The sequence below is a fragment of the Zosterops lateralis genome (genome assembly GCF_965231275.1).
Source record: "Zosterops lateralis genome assembly, chromosome: 15".
Taxonomy (NCBI): domain Eukaryota; kingdom Metazoa; phylum Chordata; class Aves; order Passeriformes; family Zosteropidae; genus Zosterops; species Zosterops lateralis.
The window spans coordinates 8,871,744-8,889,167 of record NC_139775.1 but is presented as its reverse complement, the minus strand read 5'-3'; the positions used below and the strand labels follow the sequence as shown (position 1 = coordinate 8,889,167).

The window sequence follows — 17,424 nt, the reverse complement described above, 5'->3', positions numbered from 1 at the left end:
GCAAGGAGCTGCTCCTGGTGCTCCTGTAAGAGTTGCCTGTGGGAGGTCTGTGATGTGTGCCTCGCTCTCTGGAGCTCTCTGATCCAGGCTGGCACCAGACTGCCCCTGGAGTCTGAGAGAGGGCAGGGTTTGTTCCCTGGAAGGTGACACCTTCTCCTGGCTCCCTCTTCCAAAGAGTTGGATCTGGGGATGGTCTGTCATCTCAAAGCTCAGGCTGCCCTGCTGTGGGCTGGCCTTCCTCTTGGAAAGGTCTCATTGTGGTCCCAGTTGCTGCTCTGCAGACTGGGATGCTGGTTGGGGTGGATGCTCTAAACAGCAAGTACTGCTTGGATGGGTGTCTCACTGTGGAAGGCACTGTGGGAAGAGACTCTATGGGAGGAGAATCAGATTAATTTCTCTGCATTTTCTGCATGTGCTCTGTAGCTACTTGGGGCACAGTCAGACTTGTTGCAGTCTTCAGCAAATGTGAAATTCGTAGGCAAATTAACTTCCTCTGTGCTTCCCTAGGCAGTTAACAAGTTAACTTTAATATGAAGATTTGCCTCATTTAATAGCCTTGTTCTTTTAGTCTTTGTGTCATCCCAGTTTCAAATGTGGAAGAGTAGGTTTTGAAATCCTTGTCATTAAACTAAATTACTTTATTTTTCCATTTAATTACTGAATTTTCTTTTGGAAAGTGAGCCAGTGCTTTTGCCATGATTCTCTGCAGTTTTCTAATAAGAGGCACTTGTAAGTTCAGTACCACCCTGGTGATCTGGAGGGGATTGCTGTATCACAGGATTGGCCTATTGGCAGCAAATTTGTTCATCAGTTCTAGTCAAATGATCTTCTGCCAGTGGTAAAAAGTGAAAAGTAGAGACATTGTTTATCTGATTCATAGGGATAATATTCATGTTTATTGAATGTGTAAAAGGTCACTGTTAATGGGAATCACAGGCTCTTGGATGAGCACAGTAGTCTGTGATGGGAGTCAGACTGAGTTGGCTGGAGGGTATCTGCACACCCACTTGCCAAGGGAGGCTCCCTGATGTCTGAAGCTCCGTGTTGGCAGCCTGGGAACGCAATGGATTGGTGCTTTCTGGCTGGAATACATCTGCTGCTGCTGCAAGGGTGGGAAAGCCTCCCCTCCTACCCAGCCCCTGAGGTTTGGCTGCAGCTCTGATCCCTGTTGCCTCCCTCTCCCTTTGGGATTCCTGAGGGCTGCCTCTGCCTGTGTGCTGTACTATGCCCTTCCCATCCTCAGCTTCATGGGCTCTCTCTGTCTGGGAACACTGTGTTACTGGCTTGGGATTAAAAATAGGTCCTTTTCAGCAAATTTGATTCTGCCTTGGGTTTTGTGGTTTAGCTTATTGTACTTGGATGTGAGGTTGTAAAGATTGAAAATGGTAGAGTGTGTTCTGGAAAAAAGTTAATTATATATGCTTTTAGAGTCAGATCCTTCATTAGAAGGAACCATTCAACCTCTGGAAACAGGTAACTGTTTGCCATGTGGCTTTGTATTAGTGCTTGCCTTGGAGTAATATGAGTAGCTGCAGTTTATTTACAAGAGACTGAGTCATTATTAGAAGAATTTATCTGCGCAGTAGAAGGTATTTGCATGATTTGCATGTCCTTAATTGTGTGAGCTGCAGCAGTTGGTGTGTGACAGCTTGTAGGTAACTCAGCAGCAGCAGTTCTGTATCTCAGAGGCTGCAATGAAGAAACTTTAAATTAACTTTATAAGAGACACCTTGGACCTAGAAATGTAGTGAGTGTACCAAGAGAAATGTCATTCAGCACTGAGCCCTGAGGGTCCCTTTTGTTCTCAAATGTATATTCAGTACTCACATCTGTTCCCTTTTATAATTTCTGGGTACTTTTTTCAGCAGAGCCCTCATTAGTGGGCTTTTACCCTAAGTGCAAATGTCAGATTTACTGTGGCAGTCTTGAGCATTTTTTTGTTCTCAGAGCTAAATGCAGTATAAGCAAGAAATCTTTGTAGCCTACGACATGAAATCAAATTTGAGCTTTTAGGGGAGGGTGGTTTATTTGTGGTTTTGTTTTCTTCAGCAATGTTCTAAAGCAGTATGTTGCTGGAATGCTTGCTGTTTTTCATTATGGGAACATTTCAAAACAAATGCTGTCAAGTCTTAAAAAACCCAGCAGTCCCATCTTGGTTTGGTCTTTTTCACATAAATAACAACTAAATAATTGAACTTTTCACGTTTTCTGTTTTTTGTCTTTTTGAGACCACACTGAACATTTTATTTTTGGATGTTTAGAGTAATGAACCAATATTCAGTTTGCAGACACAGAAGGGAAAGTAGCCCACACTTAATGTGTTGCTGATCTGGTTTATGCATATATTTGGTTTTGTATAAAAACATGAAAATGTCAGGCTCTAGATTTACACAAATTTTCCTGAGTATCTTTTGAGTATATTCAGGTTGATACTTTTGCATTAACTATGCATAGGTCCTTCAAAAATGCAAAACTCTTTTGTTGCAAATTCTGAATTAACCTCCATACATGAAAATAGAGTTCCATTTACTGACAGTTTACCTTTTAGGAGTCAGACATTTGGTTTTTATAAGGACAATTGACATTCCTGAACCTAGAAGTTTTACTCATGGCACTGTATTACACTGAATTAAATTGTTTGGAAAAGGTTGATATTTCAAGCTGACAGGTTTTCTGGAGTGTTTTAGGCACTTGTCTCACGTGTGCTGCATCTTGGTACAAGCTGGATGTTGTGTGGTAATAATTAATGGAAAGATCTCTTGTTTAAAATTGTTTGATTCCTGCAATTGCCTAAAACACCAGCATTTTGCACATTTCTTCTTGCTCAACTTGGCAGGAAGACTCAAAGTTACTAGAACATGCCTGCTGTTCTTACAGCTTCACTCCAGCATTTATAGAATGTCTTCTCATAAAATATGTCCTCATAATTATATTACTGACCTATCTTTGCAAGAAAAAGTAATGTTCCCTCTCTTGGCAACTTACCTTTTTGGGAGTTGAACTGAACTGATTTGTTCACCTGGGCCATTTTCTGTTATTTTCTGTAAATACTTGTGTTCCCTGCTTTGTTTGCATGTTACAACTGCAGCTGGCAATTAGGATTGAAATGAAATGCTTGTGTCTCTTTGCCTAACCATTTTCATGTTGACTTTTTCACCCTCTCAGATGTAAATAGTCCATCTGCAAAGGAAGGCAAGCCTATAGAAAACGGAGTCCTTACGAGTGAAGCCCCTGGAAAGTTGATGCATAGGTGTGTGTTCTCCTTTTTTTCTATTTTTGGCTCTTGCCCTCCATCCGTTCAATCCAGTCACTCAGGTGTGAATAAACAGTAATTTGATGGTTGTGGTATTTGGTAGAGAAAAATATATCGTGCTGGGTCCAGCAGGCACCTGTAGCACCCACACACACAGAGCCTCTCCCAGGGCCCTCTCTGCCTGGGCAGGATGAGGTTTGCTGCTGGCAATCCATTGTGTGTGTCTGTACAAGGTGGATCCCTGCAGTGGCTGGGCTCAGTCCCTCACAGGGAGCTGCCCCTGGCTCCCCATTGCTGGCACGTGGCATTGGAACCTCTGGGGCTGCAGCCCCACTCCAGGCTGGCACAGACTGTTGCACATCCATGTCTGCACTCACACAGCTCTCATGATATTCTTTCCATGTGAAGAAACTCTTGTGTAGTAACAAGATATTGTGGGCTTGGCTTGCACAAAAGGGAGAGTGTTTTATTCACTAGTCCAGCTTTTGTGTGTGTGTTCCTAAGGCTGCTGCATTTTACTGCTGTCAGATGGGAGGAAGTGCCAAGTGGACCTTTAGTCTGACCTAACACAGCTGCTATTCTGCTTGCAGTTACTCTGATCATACCTTTCCAAAACCATTCCCTAGTCTATGCCTTATGTCTTTCTAGAGACACTCTATTTCTGGAAGCTAATGAGTGCCTGGGAGTTTAAATGGCCTGTTTTGAGGGGAGTGTGGTACCCTTTCTGCACTCCAGCTGCTGCTGTGCTGATGATGGGTTTTGGAAAGGCTGGTCTTGATGGTCACAAAGCATTTTCTTTCTGGAGTGTGATAGTGCAACCAAGATTTCTGGAGTGTGATTGTGCAAACCAGCACTGTATGTGGTGACTCTGCTGCTTGCAGCTGAGCATGGGTACTTGGAACCTGAGTGCTGTCAGGGAGGGTTAGGAGAGTGCACTGAGGGGAGGAGGGGAGCCTCGAGGAACCATTGGCCCCCTCATGGCAGGTTAGGACATTTCCATAGGAGTGTAAATCACTGACTTGGAGCTGTGCACTATCAAAGCCTAGTTGTGAGGTTGTGAGCACTTCTCCTGTGTCAAGTTAAGATTAAAAAATTAATATCTTCAAACAGGCAACTCAGTAACTCTTCAACATACAGCAAAGACACTGGGAAGCCACAGCAGCAGAGCAGCACAGCAGAGCTGCAGAAGCCACTTGCTGAGAAGAATTCCTGGAAAATGATGGAGGCTGACACAGCAAAGACTGGGAGGGTAAGGTCTCCAGTTCCTGCTTCCTGTGCCCTCTTTCAATTTTGGAAAAATCTGTTTCAGAAGAAAATAACTTCTGAAGGCCATGAAACTGGTGTGAGAATGGGCTGAGTGAATTCTTGAACTGCCGCTTGTTGTGTAATTCTTGATGGAAGTGTTGCTGTGCCCTCTGCTCCCAAACCCAGGCCCCGTGTTTGCCTGCGGCAAGAATGTCAGCACAAAACTCCCGTGTGAGATGATGGGCCTGACCACATCAAAGGGTGCAAGGAGAAATGAAAACCTTGCAGCTATTTCTTGGAGAGAGGTTGTGACAAATTAGGTGACCTAATGAAAACTGCCCTTCAGTGTAAGGAGTTGACTCAGATGAATTTAAGCCAAGTTTCCACTGTAGGCATAAGTATCTAATCCCAGGATACCCAGGGCTTTTTGAGAAACCTGAGACTGAGGTTCCTGGGAAAGTGGCAGTTACAGCTCCTAGCAGTGTTGCTTGAATCCAGGCTTGAATTGCTTGTTGTTGGTTAAAGATAGATCATAGGATAAACCATGTGGAGCAAGGGTTGCTTTAAAGGCTTTATAATCTTGTGGTACAGAGAGCCAGAAACTGGAACTCCTCAGTGAAGTGCTTGGCTCTGCTACTGATGTTCTGTGTTACTTCAGGCAGCTCCCTCCCTACTCCTCCCTTCCCTTGGATGACAAGGGAAGGATGATGTGTGCCTGCCCTGGGGGAATGTTGGATTTGGCATGTCTCCATAGAATGCTTTGCAGCATGTGTTCCCAAGCAGTGGCTCTCTGGAGTGCAGCTGCTGTGTTTTCATGGCCTGGTGGGAGGATACTGACTTTAAATAGGTGTTGGACAAGGGGGAGTTGCTGGTTTTGAAACTTAGCTGCAAAATGAGTATTTCTTTTTGTCTTCTGTCTTCAGGTAAAGGCATCAGTGTACTGGGAGTACATGAAAGCAATTGGACTCTTTATGTCTTTCTTGGCCATTTTCCTCTTTATGTGTAATCATATAGCCTCCTTGTCTTCCAACTACTGGCTGAGTTTATGGACAGATGATCCTGTTATCAATGGGACGCAGCAGAATACAACTCTCAGACTGGGAGTATATGGAGCACTGGGAATTTCTCAAGGTTTGCTTGTCTTGTGCATTTTAAGATTTGCTGATTCAGTGTTTCTAATGCTCCTGGAGCCTGCAGCAGCATTTTGCTAAGGATTTGAGTGTGGGTTTTCATAGAAAAATGAAAAACTCGAATTAAAAAAAAAGGCAAGCAAAACAACCTATACAATTATTCAGTTACAAAATGTGTTTTCCCTTTCATTTGTAAATGATATTTCTCAAAGTGAGAAGTGGTTTTTTTCTGGCTGATGAGCCAGAATTTTGACAAAATGTTTGATCTCAGAAGTGTTTCCTTGGCCTGTCAGCAAACTGTGCTGGCCTGGTCTACAGGGGCAGTTTGTCACAGGAGACTGGCTGTGCTGCCTCTCTGCAGCCCCAGCCTGGCTCAGCTGCCCTGCCTGGGGTTTGCTCTGGCTGCTTGTGGCTCCATCCAGGGCACTGTGGGGAGACTGATTCAGTGATGTTTTGTTTTGTGTCCTCTTTGTGGTTTCAAGTTTGTTTGCCATGAAACCCAACACTCCAAGTACCCCACTTCAGAACTGCCATGAAAATCCCACATTAAGAAACAAATGCCAAGTGCAAATTCAGTGACTTTTGCTCAGGGAAAGTGTTTAAATATTACACAAAATTTTGTAATGGAGAAGCAGTGAAAGGAATGTGATGTTTTCACTGATATTTTTTTTAACTACTTGACATACTTGTTGAGTCTACCTGAAGCGAGTTCTCAGGATTATTGTGCTAGAGACATGCTAATGCTAAATGATAAGAAATTGAGGAGAATGTTTTGTGTGAGAGGTGGCAGCAGTTAATGATGAGTCTCCTTCTCTAGGTATTGCTGTGTTTGGCTACTCAATGGTCGTGTCAATAGGAGGAATCCTGGCATCACGACACCTGCACCTCAACCTGCTGCACAACGTCCTCAGGTCCCCCATGAGTTTCTTTGAGCGCACTCCCAGTGGGAACCTGGTGAACCGTTTCTCCAAGGAGATAGACACCATTGATTCTGCCATTCCACCCATCATCAAGATGTTCATGGGCTCCACGTTTAATGTGATTGGGGCTTGTATCATCATCCTGCTGGCCACACCCATAGCTGCTGTCATCATTCCACCCCTGGGACTTCTCTACTTTTTCGTGCAGGTAAAGGGCGTTGCCAGGACCAGCAGTCACATCCTTTGTTATTTAAGACAGTTCTTAGCCTGCACAAGGAAGGATTTTCATGTGTTGCATTTGAGTCATGCTTGACTGACTGTGCTTTGCATGGTTTACTGATAATCTGACGGTAGCACAGTGTTTCCTTCCTTTGTCAAGGGTAAAATGACTTCTGTGCAGAAGCTAATCCTTTAATACCTACTTTATAAAAATACCATTAGATTTTGTGGCAAATTTTGCACAGCTCGTTGCTCAGAGCCCAGATATGGAAAGCATGGGCTTTTCCAAGACTCCTTTCCAAACATGAGAGTAGCCTTTAGAGGGGTGTTCATGTATTGCTCCTGTGCCTGTTTCATCAGAATATTGTCTACAGAGTAAGACAGTGAATGGCAGCCTTTCACTCCTGTCCTGTGTGGGCAGGGTGTGCTTGCTTCACTCTGGCTTTACTCCTAGAAACTGGTAGAGCCAGCACAGATCAAAGAGAAGCAGCTGCAGTTTGACTTTGGCTCTTGAATTTGTAAATCCTTTTGGCTCCATTAGTAAACCTTAAAGTAGTGATATGTGTGTTTTATACTGTTGTACTGAACTTGGTGATAAAAAGGAGAAAATGGCTCTGACATGAGATGGGTTGATTGGCAGTTGTTTAAAGGCAACAGAGTGTATATAATGGTCCTTTAGCCCTAAAAATGTTGGAGAAGGTGTGTATTCTTGTGTGTAAGTTGAATCTCTGTCACTAACAGCCCAGATGGCAGGGGACTGTTTATGATTCCCCTTGTCCTTGCAGACACAGTGTAGGTGTAACCATGGTTCTCATACTCTGATCTGCAGAGATTTTATGTGGCCACTTCACGGCAGCTGAAGCGCCTGGAGTCTGTCAGTCGTTCCCCCGTGTATTCCCACTTCAACGAGACTCTGCTGGGAGTCAGTGTCATCAGAGCCTTTGAGGAGCAGAAACGTTTCATCAAGCAGAACGACGTGAAGGTGGATGAGAATCAGAAAGCTTATTATCCAAGCATTGTTGCAAACAGGTACCAGTGGGGCTGCAGTATGGAACAGCAGTTACCTGGGGAGGATGTGGATCTGCTGGCTGTGCTCCTTATCAGTCATAGCTCTTGGTATGCTTCTCCAGGGCAGGGAAGCGTGTGGATAAATCTGTTCCAGAATGTTTTGTTCAAACTTCTGTGATGAAATTAAAATTACTTCCGAGTCTCTCACCTTTCTGAGAGTTCCTGCCTTGCTTCTGGGTTACATTAGTTTTAAAGTTTTGATTTATTGATCCCTATGTTCAGAAAGCAGTTGTAGGTAAGACAGGAATTTATGCACCTTAAAGACTCATTAATTTTGGGTGCCTCTAGGTTCACATGCTGCAGAAGCAGAACCTCACAGATCTTGCCAGTGCCTGTATCACTAGCAGGACACACTGGCCATATTATTAATCTTACAGAAAAAAGATGTGTAACCATTTGTTGCCCACATCCCTGATCTCTGTGGGTGAAGTCTGGAAAGATGTTTTTGTTCCTTGCAGGTGGCTGGCTGTCCGTCTGGAATTTGTGGGGAACTGCATTGTCCTGTTTGCAGCACTGTTTGCAGTGATTGCACGCACCAAACTCAGTGCGGGGCTGGTCGGCCTCTCTGTGTCCTACTCACTGCAGGTAATTTTGCCTTTTCTAAATGAGCAAAACCTCTGAATCCTTAGATTGCGTCAGGAAGTCAGAACCTTGATATGGCTTTGGATGGAAAGCTAATATAAGGAACATAGAAAATAATTACAAATAGTATCTGAGAAGATGCTGGGAAGTTTCTTCTGTGCTTTCCCTGTGTGAGGAGATATGGTCAAGGTGTCTCATTCTGTGCATCTTCAAGGCATTTAGGCTTTCCTCCTGTCCAGCACTGGTTAGCCAAGATCTTGCCTATGTTTATACATTCCATGGAATTGCAATGTTTTGGTTGTTCCATGTTTTTCATTTATTGCAGGTAACCCATTTAGTGTAAACTGCTCTCTGACTGCTTTCCTCCTTGCAGATTACAGCGTACTTGAACTGGCTGGTTCGCATGTCATCCGACCTGGAAACCAACATTGTTGCTGTTGAAAGAGTCAAAGAATATGCTGAAATGGAGAAGGAGGTACACGGAGTTGTCCAACACACTTGGGGAAGCCAATGCCCAGTTCTGAGGTCTCAGCTGCTCACTGAATGGGCAGGAGGGTGGGCCTGTGCTCTGAGCTGAAGGCTGGGACAGAGCTCAGGGCTTTGAGTGCCTGCCAGGGACTGGCTGGGTCTCAGTGGGAAGTTCCTGTTGGTGCTTCTGTGGTGTATCCACTGGTATTTACACAGTGCTATTTAGGAAATGTACTCTTATGTTCAAGGCTGAGCAGTAGGGCAGCACAAATGTTTTGGTTTCCTAAGACTTTAAACGTGGTGTTTTTAGTTGTTTCTCTTTTTGCACTCAGTATGGGGAATAAAAAGATTTTTAATTTTTTTGTTTTGATTCAAATCACATAACTAATTTAATGTGCAGTTGTTCCCTTTATGGATACGAAGTTTCCTGGGTCTTCTCTTTGCCTTGCCTGTCACTTGAACCTGACCTGGGTCACTGCTTTTGCAAACAAACATTATGAAGATCCTTCCTAGAATTTTTTCTTAAGTTCTGGTAGCAGACCAGTGTTTATACATGTAAAAGTCTTTTTATTTGGCAGTGGCAGTGAATGCAGTGGGGTGTGTTCTTTCCTTTCTCACCTCTATGGGAGGCTGAGGCAGCAGCTTTTTACCAGCTTATTAATATTTTAGCACACAGTCTCAGCTATACTGCTTCTAATTGCATGTGTGGCTGCCCCAGAGTTTCCCTGCCATGGTGGGGTGTACAGACAGTTGTCTGAATGTGTTCTGCCTGCATGGTTCTGCCATTGGCAAGAGGAAAGTTCATCCAGCAAGTGGGACTTGAGATAGCCAAGCCCTTGGCTCCTCATTATTTCATCAGTCTTGAAACAACTCTCTCCCTCTCCTCTCATCACAGTTCCTTGTGCAGATTATCCCCTAAGAAGGATTTTTCTTAACTGTAACCTAGGTCCTCTGAGCCCATGTTTGTTGAAGCAGGAGCTGATCAGAGGTGTTTGTGTGGCTCTTTCAGGCTGAGTGGAGCATTGAGCAAACAGCCCCAGCCAGCAGCTGGCCCGAGGAGGGGAAGGTGGAGTTCCGAGGTTACGGTTTGCGCTACCGCGAGGACTTGGACCTGGTTCTGAAAAACATCAATGTTACCATCAATGGGGGTGAAAAGGTAAGGGCTGAATTCATAGTGGAGTGTTGAGCTGACAGGCCTGCCTGCATAAGCACAAGAGAGGTTTAATCCTGTACTGTTACGTGTCTGGGGTTCTTAAGAACTAGAAAAACTTGTGTGGAATCAGCCTTGTAACTGCAGATGTTGTGGGCTCTCAGCCTTTGCAAGGTGTGTTCTGCATCATGGATAAAGAGACACTGTTCTCTGGAGCTGCCAAGTATCATTTGGCCTGGTTTCACTGGGAGGTGAGGTTTATCCTGTCTTGTCTCCCCTTCCCAGGGAATTTTGCTAATTTGTTTGCCATAAGCAAAGAGTAGGTTGCAGAGAGATTAAGTTAATTATAATCTCAGGAAAATAGCCTACAGTAGAGGGGGGAAGCCTCATCTAGTGAGCAGAAGCTGCAAGACAAAACTGCAGAAAAAAATGGGAATTCAGAGCAGATTCTCTGGATCTGGCCAAGCTGATCTGTGTGTTTCTCTTCCTGCGTCCTTGCCCATGCACTCACACATGTCCCACCCCAGTCCTGTGTGGATTCTCTGATGTGTCTTAATAGTGTGATCTTGCACAGCAGCTTAAAAGGTAGCTATGACAGATTTACTGTCCAGCTTCCTTGTTTGTGGTAGCCAACTGAGCATTTGTTTTCTCCTGAGTGCACACTTTGTACCTGCAAATATGGGCAGAATGCTACTTCAAGTGGTTAGAATGGGCAGATGGCAAGAGGTGTGTCAGCCAACCAAAGTATCAATCTTTTATATTTGAAAAGTATTGATTGAGACTTCAGTCTAACTGGGAAGTAAAACATAGTGTGAAACTGAATGCTTTTGGTGTCTGGATAACCACAAAAGTACGACAATGTGGAGGTTTCAGGCAGAAATGCTTGGAAATGCTTTAGCTCTTGCATGGAATAACTTGTTCTTGTATTTCTTCCCAACAGATTGGAATAGTTGGAAGAACAGGAGCTGGAAAATCCTCACTTACTTTGGGTTTGTTTCGGATTAATGAAGCAGCTGAAGGTGAAATTATTATTGATGGGATTAATATTGCAAAGATCGGGCTCCATGACTTGCGGTTCAAGATCACCATCATCCCTCAGGTAGGTGCAAAATCCTACCACTCCCACAACTCCTTTGCTCTTTGCACTTCAGTGCTCTTTCCATAAAGTACCGAGGAGAAAATTGTTATTCCTCCTCTGATCTGTGCTATGAAGTTCAGTCACTTCAGCTTGCTCTTTCATGGACTTGAAGCCGAGCTTTTTTTCCCTAGGCTGGTTTCAGTTTGCCTGTGCCAGGTAACAAGTAGGAACTTGGCTGTGGCTGAGCCATGTTGTGGAAGCAAAACCTTGGCCTCTGGATTCAGGAGCTGATCACTTGCATACTACAGACAGCTCAGTCTCAGTGGGAAGGACTGATCTCAGCTGAACACCTGCTTGGGATCCCTTTGTGAACTGGGCACAGTGTGTGCTATCACTGCTGTTCTTGCATGGAAACCTGCACATAACCATCCCAGTCTAGCCCAGCAGCTGTGGGTTTGATAGTCCCAAGTATTTGGAAATACAGCTTTCTGAGCATTGGATTTAGTTTCAAGTGGTTTTGTTCTTACCATCTACCCTTTATTGCCTGTTCTGATTCAAAGTAAGACTATAAAATACGTTGTTTTGAATTAACATTGCAGCACACTGTCAAAAACAAGTGAGCTCACTATAAAAGGTTTTCTACAACACCTCTTTAAGAAATCTGGGGGGGCACTTTGCTTTCTCCTTTTGATTGTTTTGCATCGGTATTTCCAAAGTAGTATTTCTTACTGTCTGAGGAAAAAAAAAGGAGTAATTTCATTCATACTGTAGCTGAAGAGCTTGGAAATATTCACAGATGGTTAATTCCCTAAGAAGTGAAAAGTTGATCTGGTAGCCTCTGCTGACAGAAGGTTGAGCAGGGAGGGCCTCTTTTTTAGGCTAGAGGTCCAGTAAAAAGAAAGTTGGCTGGGGTTTGGGTGTTTTGGTTTGTTTGTTTTGTTGGGTTTTTTCCCTGAATTCACAAGTTACTGACTAATGGAAAGGTTTGGACTGCAAGAATCTGCACAGGGAAGAGGTCAGGCCTCCATGAAGAGTAAGGAATAAGAGTGAGGGAGAATAACTTTTTATTGGAAAAAAAACGAGCCCTCACTCCTAAATTCAGTATATTAGCTTGCTTGCAACTGCATCTGTACATGTTGTTTCCCTTTGTTATCTAAGAAGTATTTTTGCAGCACATGCCACGTTTTGTGTACATTGTGAATTACCTCTCTCCATGACCAGGATCCAGTATTGTTTTCTGGCTCTTTGCGAATGAACCTGGATCCTTTTGACCAACACTCGGATGAAGACATTTGGAGATCTTTGGAATTGGCTCATCTGAAGAACTTTGTATCATCCCTTCCTGATAAACTGAATCATGAGTGTGCTGAGGGTGGTGAGAACCTCAGGTGGGTCAAAGAAAGTGTGTGCTGGACTGAATTGTGAGTGTGCTTGTGAAAGTTCTAAGGCCCCAGCCCCCTATGAGAATCTGGGGAGGCAGCTGGAGAATTCTCTATGCTGACCAGGCAATCAACCAACTAGGTTTTATTCAACATGTTTTCAGCTCTTGAGTTTGGGAATTTGAAATAATTTAAGAAATAGGTTGAATGCTGGGAGATTTGCCAGCTTGGGCAGCCTTGGAAAGCATTTAAGCAGCAGCAGTTATTCTAAGGAAGCTGTTCACTTGCTTTTTCCGCCTTATCAGGGTTTTATATATTCAATTTGTAGAAACCATTTAAAGTCCAGTCCTCAACACTGCATTAATTCTGTGAATCAGCCTGATGCAGTTATGCTGAAACCACTTGTATTCTGTTACTACATTGCCAGGATTTGAGGGGGATGTAGTTTCAGATGCTGTTAGACATTCTGCAGGGAAATAGTAAGACCCACCTTATGTTTAGAACAAGGAATTGCCAGGTTTCAAAAGGAATACTAATAAATGCTCTAAACTGATTCTGACTTTTCTCCCCACCCTCCCATCCCATCTGTGCAGTGTGGGACAGCGCCAGCTGGTGTGCCTGGCACGAGCTCTGCTCAGGAAGTCCAAAATCCTGGTTCTGGATGAAGCCACAGCTGCTGTTGATCTTGAAACAGATAAGCTCATCCAGTCAACTATAAGATCTCAATTTGAAGAATGTACTGTATTAACTATAGCACATCGTCTGAACACCATCATGGACTATACGAGGTAAAGTGATGCTGCTTTTACCTTGCTGACTGTGTGGCCAGCACTGTGCTCCACTCAAATGGGAATCCTTGTGTTAGTTGGATGTTTCCTGGTTTGAGGGGTAGGCTGTATGTGTCTTAGCCCGGGGAGCTCCTCTTGTCCCTCTGTCACACTTCTGGTGTGCTGTTCCTGCCTGGGCAAACTGGGAACGGGAGAGAGGCAAGGACAGGAGTCTGTTCCTGGGTCTTGCCCTAATTTAGGCACAGACAGCATAGGGAGTCCAAAGGGGCAGATCCTGTGCTCTGAAGTTTATTTGGTGTTTCACTTTCCATCCCTTCCATACAGCCTCCCTCATGCTCAGCTGCCATGCTAAGGTGTGGTTGAGGGCCAAGTTGTCTTACATTTCAGTTTTAGACTCTCTTGTCCCTTTCATCACAGAATGGCCAAGTGACCAGTGGTAGGATTTCAATGTACTTTTGTAGCCCTGTTTGTGCTGTCAGTAGTGGCAGGGGAACACCCAACTCAGCCGTGGCAGTGGTGACACCAGGCAGCAGCCCCTGCCTGGGGCTTGGTGACGATCTCTGCAGTGCCTTGCCATGCCTGTGGGGAGCTGGAACAGTGTTTTAGCAGTGAGCTGAACACTGACTTGGTGGACTTCCCTGTGCCAGTTGTGTGTTTGTGTTTGCCACAGGAGCTGTGTAACAGCAGTTGGTGTGGAGAGGTGTTAAGGGAAGGTTGTCCCAGCTCTTGCAGGGTTTTACAGGTCCTCACACACCTTGACAAGAAGTGCTGCCAGCTCACTTCTGGCTGGTTCAGAGCACAGTCCAGAGTCTCCTCTGCAGGAGGAGATGGATCTGCTGTGTGTGCAGATGGCTGGGTAACCATGTGCTGTACAAACAATGCACCACACAGACCATCTGCAGAGAGGTGGGGAAGCACAGTGAGAACCTCAGCCTGTTCACACAGTCAGCACTGTCTTCACTTGCAGATAATGGCTGCAGTCTCTGTCTGTACACATATATCCATGTTCACTGACTTTCTGGATCTTCTTGTGACCATTTTCTTTTTTTTTATCTCCTTGTTTTACAGAGTTTTAGTCCTGGAGAGAGGAGAAGTGGTGGAGTGTGGCACCCCAGACCAACTACTTCAGGAAAAAGGCATTTTCTATAGCATGGCCAAAGATTCAGGCTTGGTGTAGCATCTGAACTTGGCTGTTTACTGTGGGGAAGAGAGAGGTGGTACATTTGGAGAACTGTAACTTCCCCTGAGCTGGACTGAACCACACAGCTGAGTTTCAGACACAGTGAAGTTAGCCAGAGCATGGCAATGGAAGTAACAGAAAGATGCAATTTTTTTTTTTTTTTAATTTTTTTTTTTTTTTTTTTTTTAAATTTTTTTTTTTTTTTATTTCTCCTTAGTATTGATTTTAGCCACCTTTAGGAGAAGCTCATACATTGTGCAAGACACTTCAGAGACTCCTATTTTTTGCCTGAAATCTGTCATTTTACACTCAAATGTATGGCAGAGTGATTAATCAGAGGAGTTCAGAAAAAGCTTTTTCTTCTCACCTGCTCTTATGTTCTGAAGTTCTCTCCCCCCCCTTTTTTTTTTCTTTTTTATTTAAAACATTTTTGCAAAAATTACTTGCTTGTTTGCGGATTCCTCATTTCATGAGCCATCTATTGTGGGATGCACTTGGAACATTTTGTGGCATATAGTACTATAGTCCAAAGATTTTTTTCTTCTCGTGAAATAAAATATGTGCCAGACTTTCCTCATGATGGCATTTACTGTACCTGGTTAATGCTTTATGCATTGTCCTCAAGGTTTCACGTGTTTACAGCGTAGAGCAGCAAGTCCACTGTCACATCAGTAGCACTGATGTGAAAAGGCACAGTCAACTTCCAAGCAGTATTTAAGCATGTCTAGGATGACAATCACTCCAGAACCAAATTGTGCAGCAGTTGGTGCGTTGCTGTGTGCAGTCCCTGGTGTTACACCCAGCTCACTCAGGGGCTGGTGACACCTGTGGGGACGAGGCTGAGCAGTGAGGATTCGCCTGAGCAGGGGCTGCAGGCTCAGGGTGACGTTGATTGTAGCACCCTTGGCTTTGGCAGTTCTGTGCTTTCATAGCAGCTCTGCCACATCAAGGACCATTAGCCTTATATCCAAGAAACATGCCCTTCGTGCTGCTGCTGTTGACTCTTAAATTTTGTGGGAAAATGTTCTGTTACAGTTGTTTAAAAAAAAATAAATTAGTGTTTTTAAGGTTGTGTGTTGGAAGGGTCTAACACTTAAAATGGCAACAGAGTCTGGTTTTCAAGATCCATGTTGAATTTTCATCTTTTTGTGGTAAGAAAAAAGTTACTTTTCTAATGTTCTGATTAGTCTTATTTTAAAGGAAAATGCTGGAAGAAAGTAAACTAAGTCAGATGGATCCAAATACTCAGCACTGAGAATGTGGACTTCTGTGATTGATATTGCTGACCTTAATACTAGACAATTGTCCTTAGAGTAAAGCTATTTATTTTTTTGTAAATTATGACTCTCTGAAATTGAATAGACTGAAAATTTCTTTGGTATTTTTTGTAATGACAATGCAAATATTTGCAAAGAACTTGCAGTAAAAAATCGTTTAAAAGAAAACGTGTTATTTCTTGCCTTGTGTTTGACAAAGCGTTTGCTTTGTCAGTTCAGCTTTTTGCCTTGAAAATAGAAATTGTTGGTCCTGCTTAGAGAAATCATTCTGCTTGGCCTGATAATCCAAGGGGTTGTTATGGTGGTGGGTAAGAAGCCATGATTGTAGATAACTGTGCTGTGGTAGGATTGTTTTGTGGTTTGCTGAGAGACCAGGTCATAGTGATGGATCAGCAGAGCAGGAGTCACAGTGCTGTGGACCTTTGTCACCCCAGTGGTGTCCATGTTCTGGGTCTGCCACATCTCCTGAGCTTGGTGTGAATTTTCCCTATGGAAATGGAATGAGCAGGAGCTGGTTGGGGAATTTGGGGATGAGCTGTGAGTTTTAGGTTTTCAAATCCCCACACACTTGTGCAGCACTGTGATGGACAGAAGGGTGGAGAATGCTTGGAGCACATGGTTTATAGGAACAGAGCACAAGGCAGGGCAGGGGGTCTGTGGGTAAGGGCTGTGGCTGGTGATGTACATTGAGGTGGTGATGGAGCCCCCTGCAGAGACCCAGGGGAGGAACTGTGAATACCACTGAGACACCTTTCCTGCTTGGGACCCTCCAGGAACACTTTGTGATCCTTCCCTTCCAGCCCATCCTAGGAGAGCCCTGGCAAGGAACAGGGAGAGGAGCTGCTGTACAGCTGAATCACCTGTATCTGATTCCAGTGCACATTGATGTGTCTTGGCTGACATTATTTGCTGCAACATGGAAGAATTCTTACATCGGGAAAAGCCGATTCTGCCAAAAAAAACAGCTCAGAATTTTTAGGAGACGTGCAACAACCACCCTATTTCATGTGTGTTAAGAGAGCTACTTCTCGAAGTGTTCCCAGTCCTGACCCACATGAAGATCCTTTTGTGGTGTGACAACAGGAAGAACTGTGGCACAGGAACAACTGTGCTTTGGGTCACTGACACCTTTAACATTCTGGCATTCCTATGCATCTTGTGACCATCTGGGGACTGGGAGTGCCACTTGCACAGTACATGTTTGGCATGAACTTGGTGTAAATCAATGCATGACACCTTCGATTTATTTTCTGGCTTTAGCAGTTTCAGTATTGCCTTAACTTGGAATCCTGGGACAAGGATTTTTTTAAGGTAGCATTTCTCTCCTACATGGTGTTAACTCCTTTATATATTTTCCTTCAACCAACTTCCAGATAACATCTGTGAGACTTGAGCTCCAGATTCATCACAGTACTTGGACATATCCCTGAGGACTCCAGCACATCTGAAACGTGGCAGGTTTTTCATACGTAATTTTGGGAATTGCTTTTCTTTTGCCTTTTCAGCACAACTTGATGTGTGAAAGCCGATGGTATTTTTGCTTGCTCTTAGTTTGGATTAGCTGACAGCAAAAATGTGCTCTTTCAAAGGTCACCAGTGCAACACTGTGTTTTCATTGTTGTCTCCTGTTGCCTTCCCTCCTCGTTACCAACTTAGGAAAAGGAGCATTTGAAGATGTTTATATTGG

General features: G+C 44.0%; 1 protein-coding gene across 1 annotated transcript in view; it reads left to right on the top strand.

Moving 5' to 3' along the window:
• Positions 1-16,750, top strand: part of LOC310915406 (multidrug resistance-associated protein 1) — a 47,038-nt gene extending 30,288 nt beyond the window's left edge. Inside the window, exons 20-31 of the mRNA XM_083872276.1 lie at positions 3,166-3,250; positions 4,364-4,502; positions 5,422-5,629; positions 6,446-6,756; positions 7,597-7,796; positions 8,294-8,420; positions 8,791-8,892; positions 9,895-10,041; positions 10,976-11,134; positions 12,335-12,501; positions 13,086-13,280; positions 14,349-16,750. Of these exons, the coding sequence (XP_083728402.1) occupies positions 3,166-3,250; positions 4,364-4,502; positions 5,422-5,629; positions 6,446-6,756; positions 7,597-7,796; positions 8,294-8,420; positions 8,791-8,892; positions 9,895-10,041; positions 10,976-11,134; positions 12,335-12,501; positions 13,086-13,280; positions 14,349-14,457 (1,949 nt within the window). The 3' untranslated portion in view covers positions 14,458-16,750. The remainder of the gene's footprint in view (positions 1-3,165; positions 3,251-4,363; positions 4,503-5,421; positions 5,630-6,445; positions 6,757-7,596; positions 7,797-8,293; positions 8,421-8,790; positions 8,893-9,894; positions 10,042-10,975; positions 11,135-12,334; positions 12,502-13,085; positions 13,281-14,348) is intronic.
• Positions 16,751-17,424: the final 674 nt, after the last annotated feature.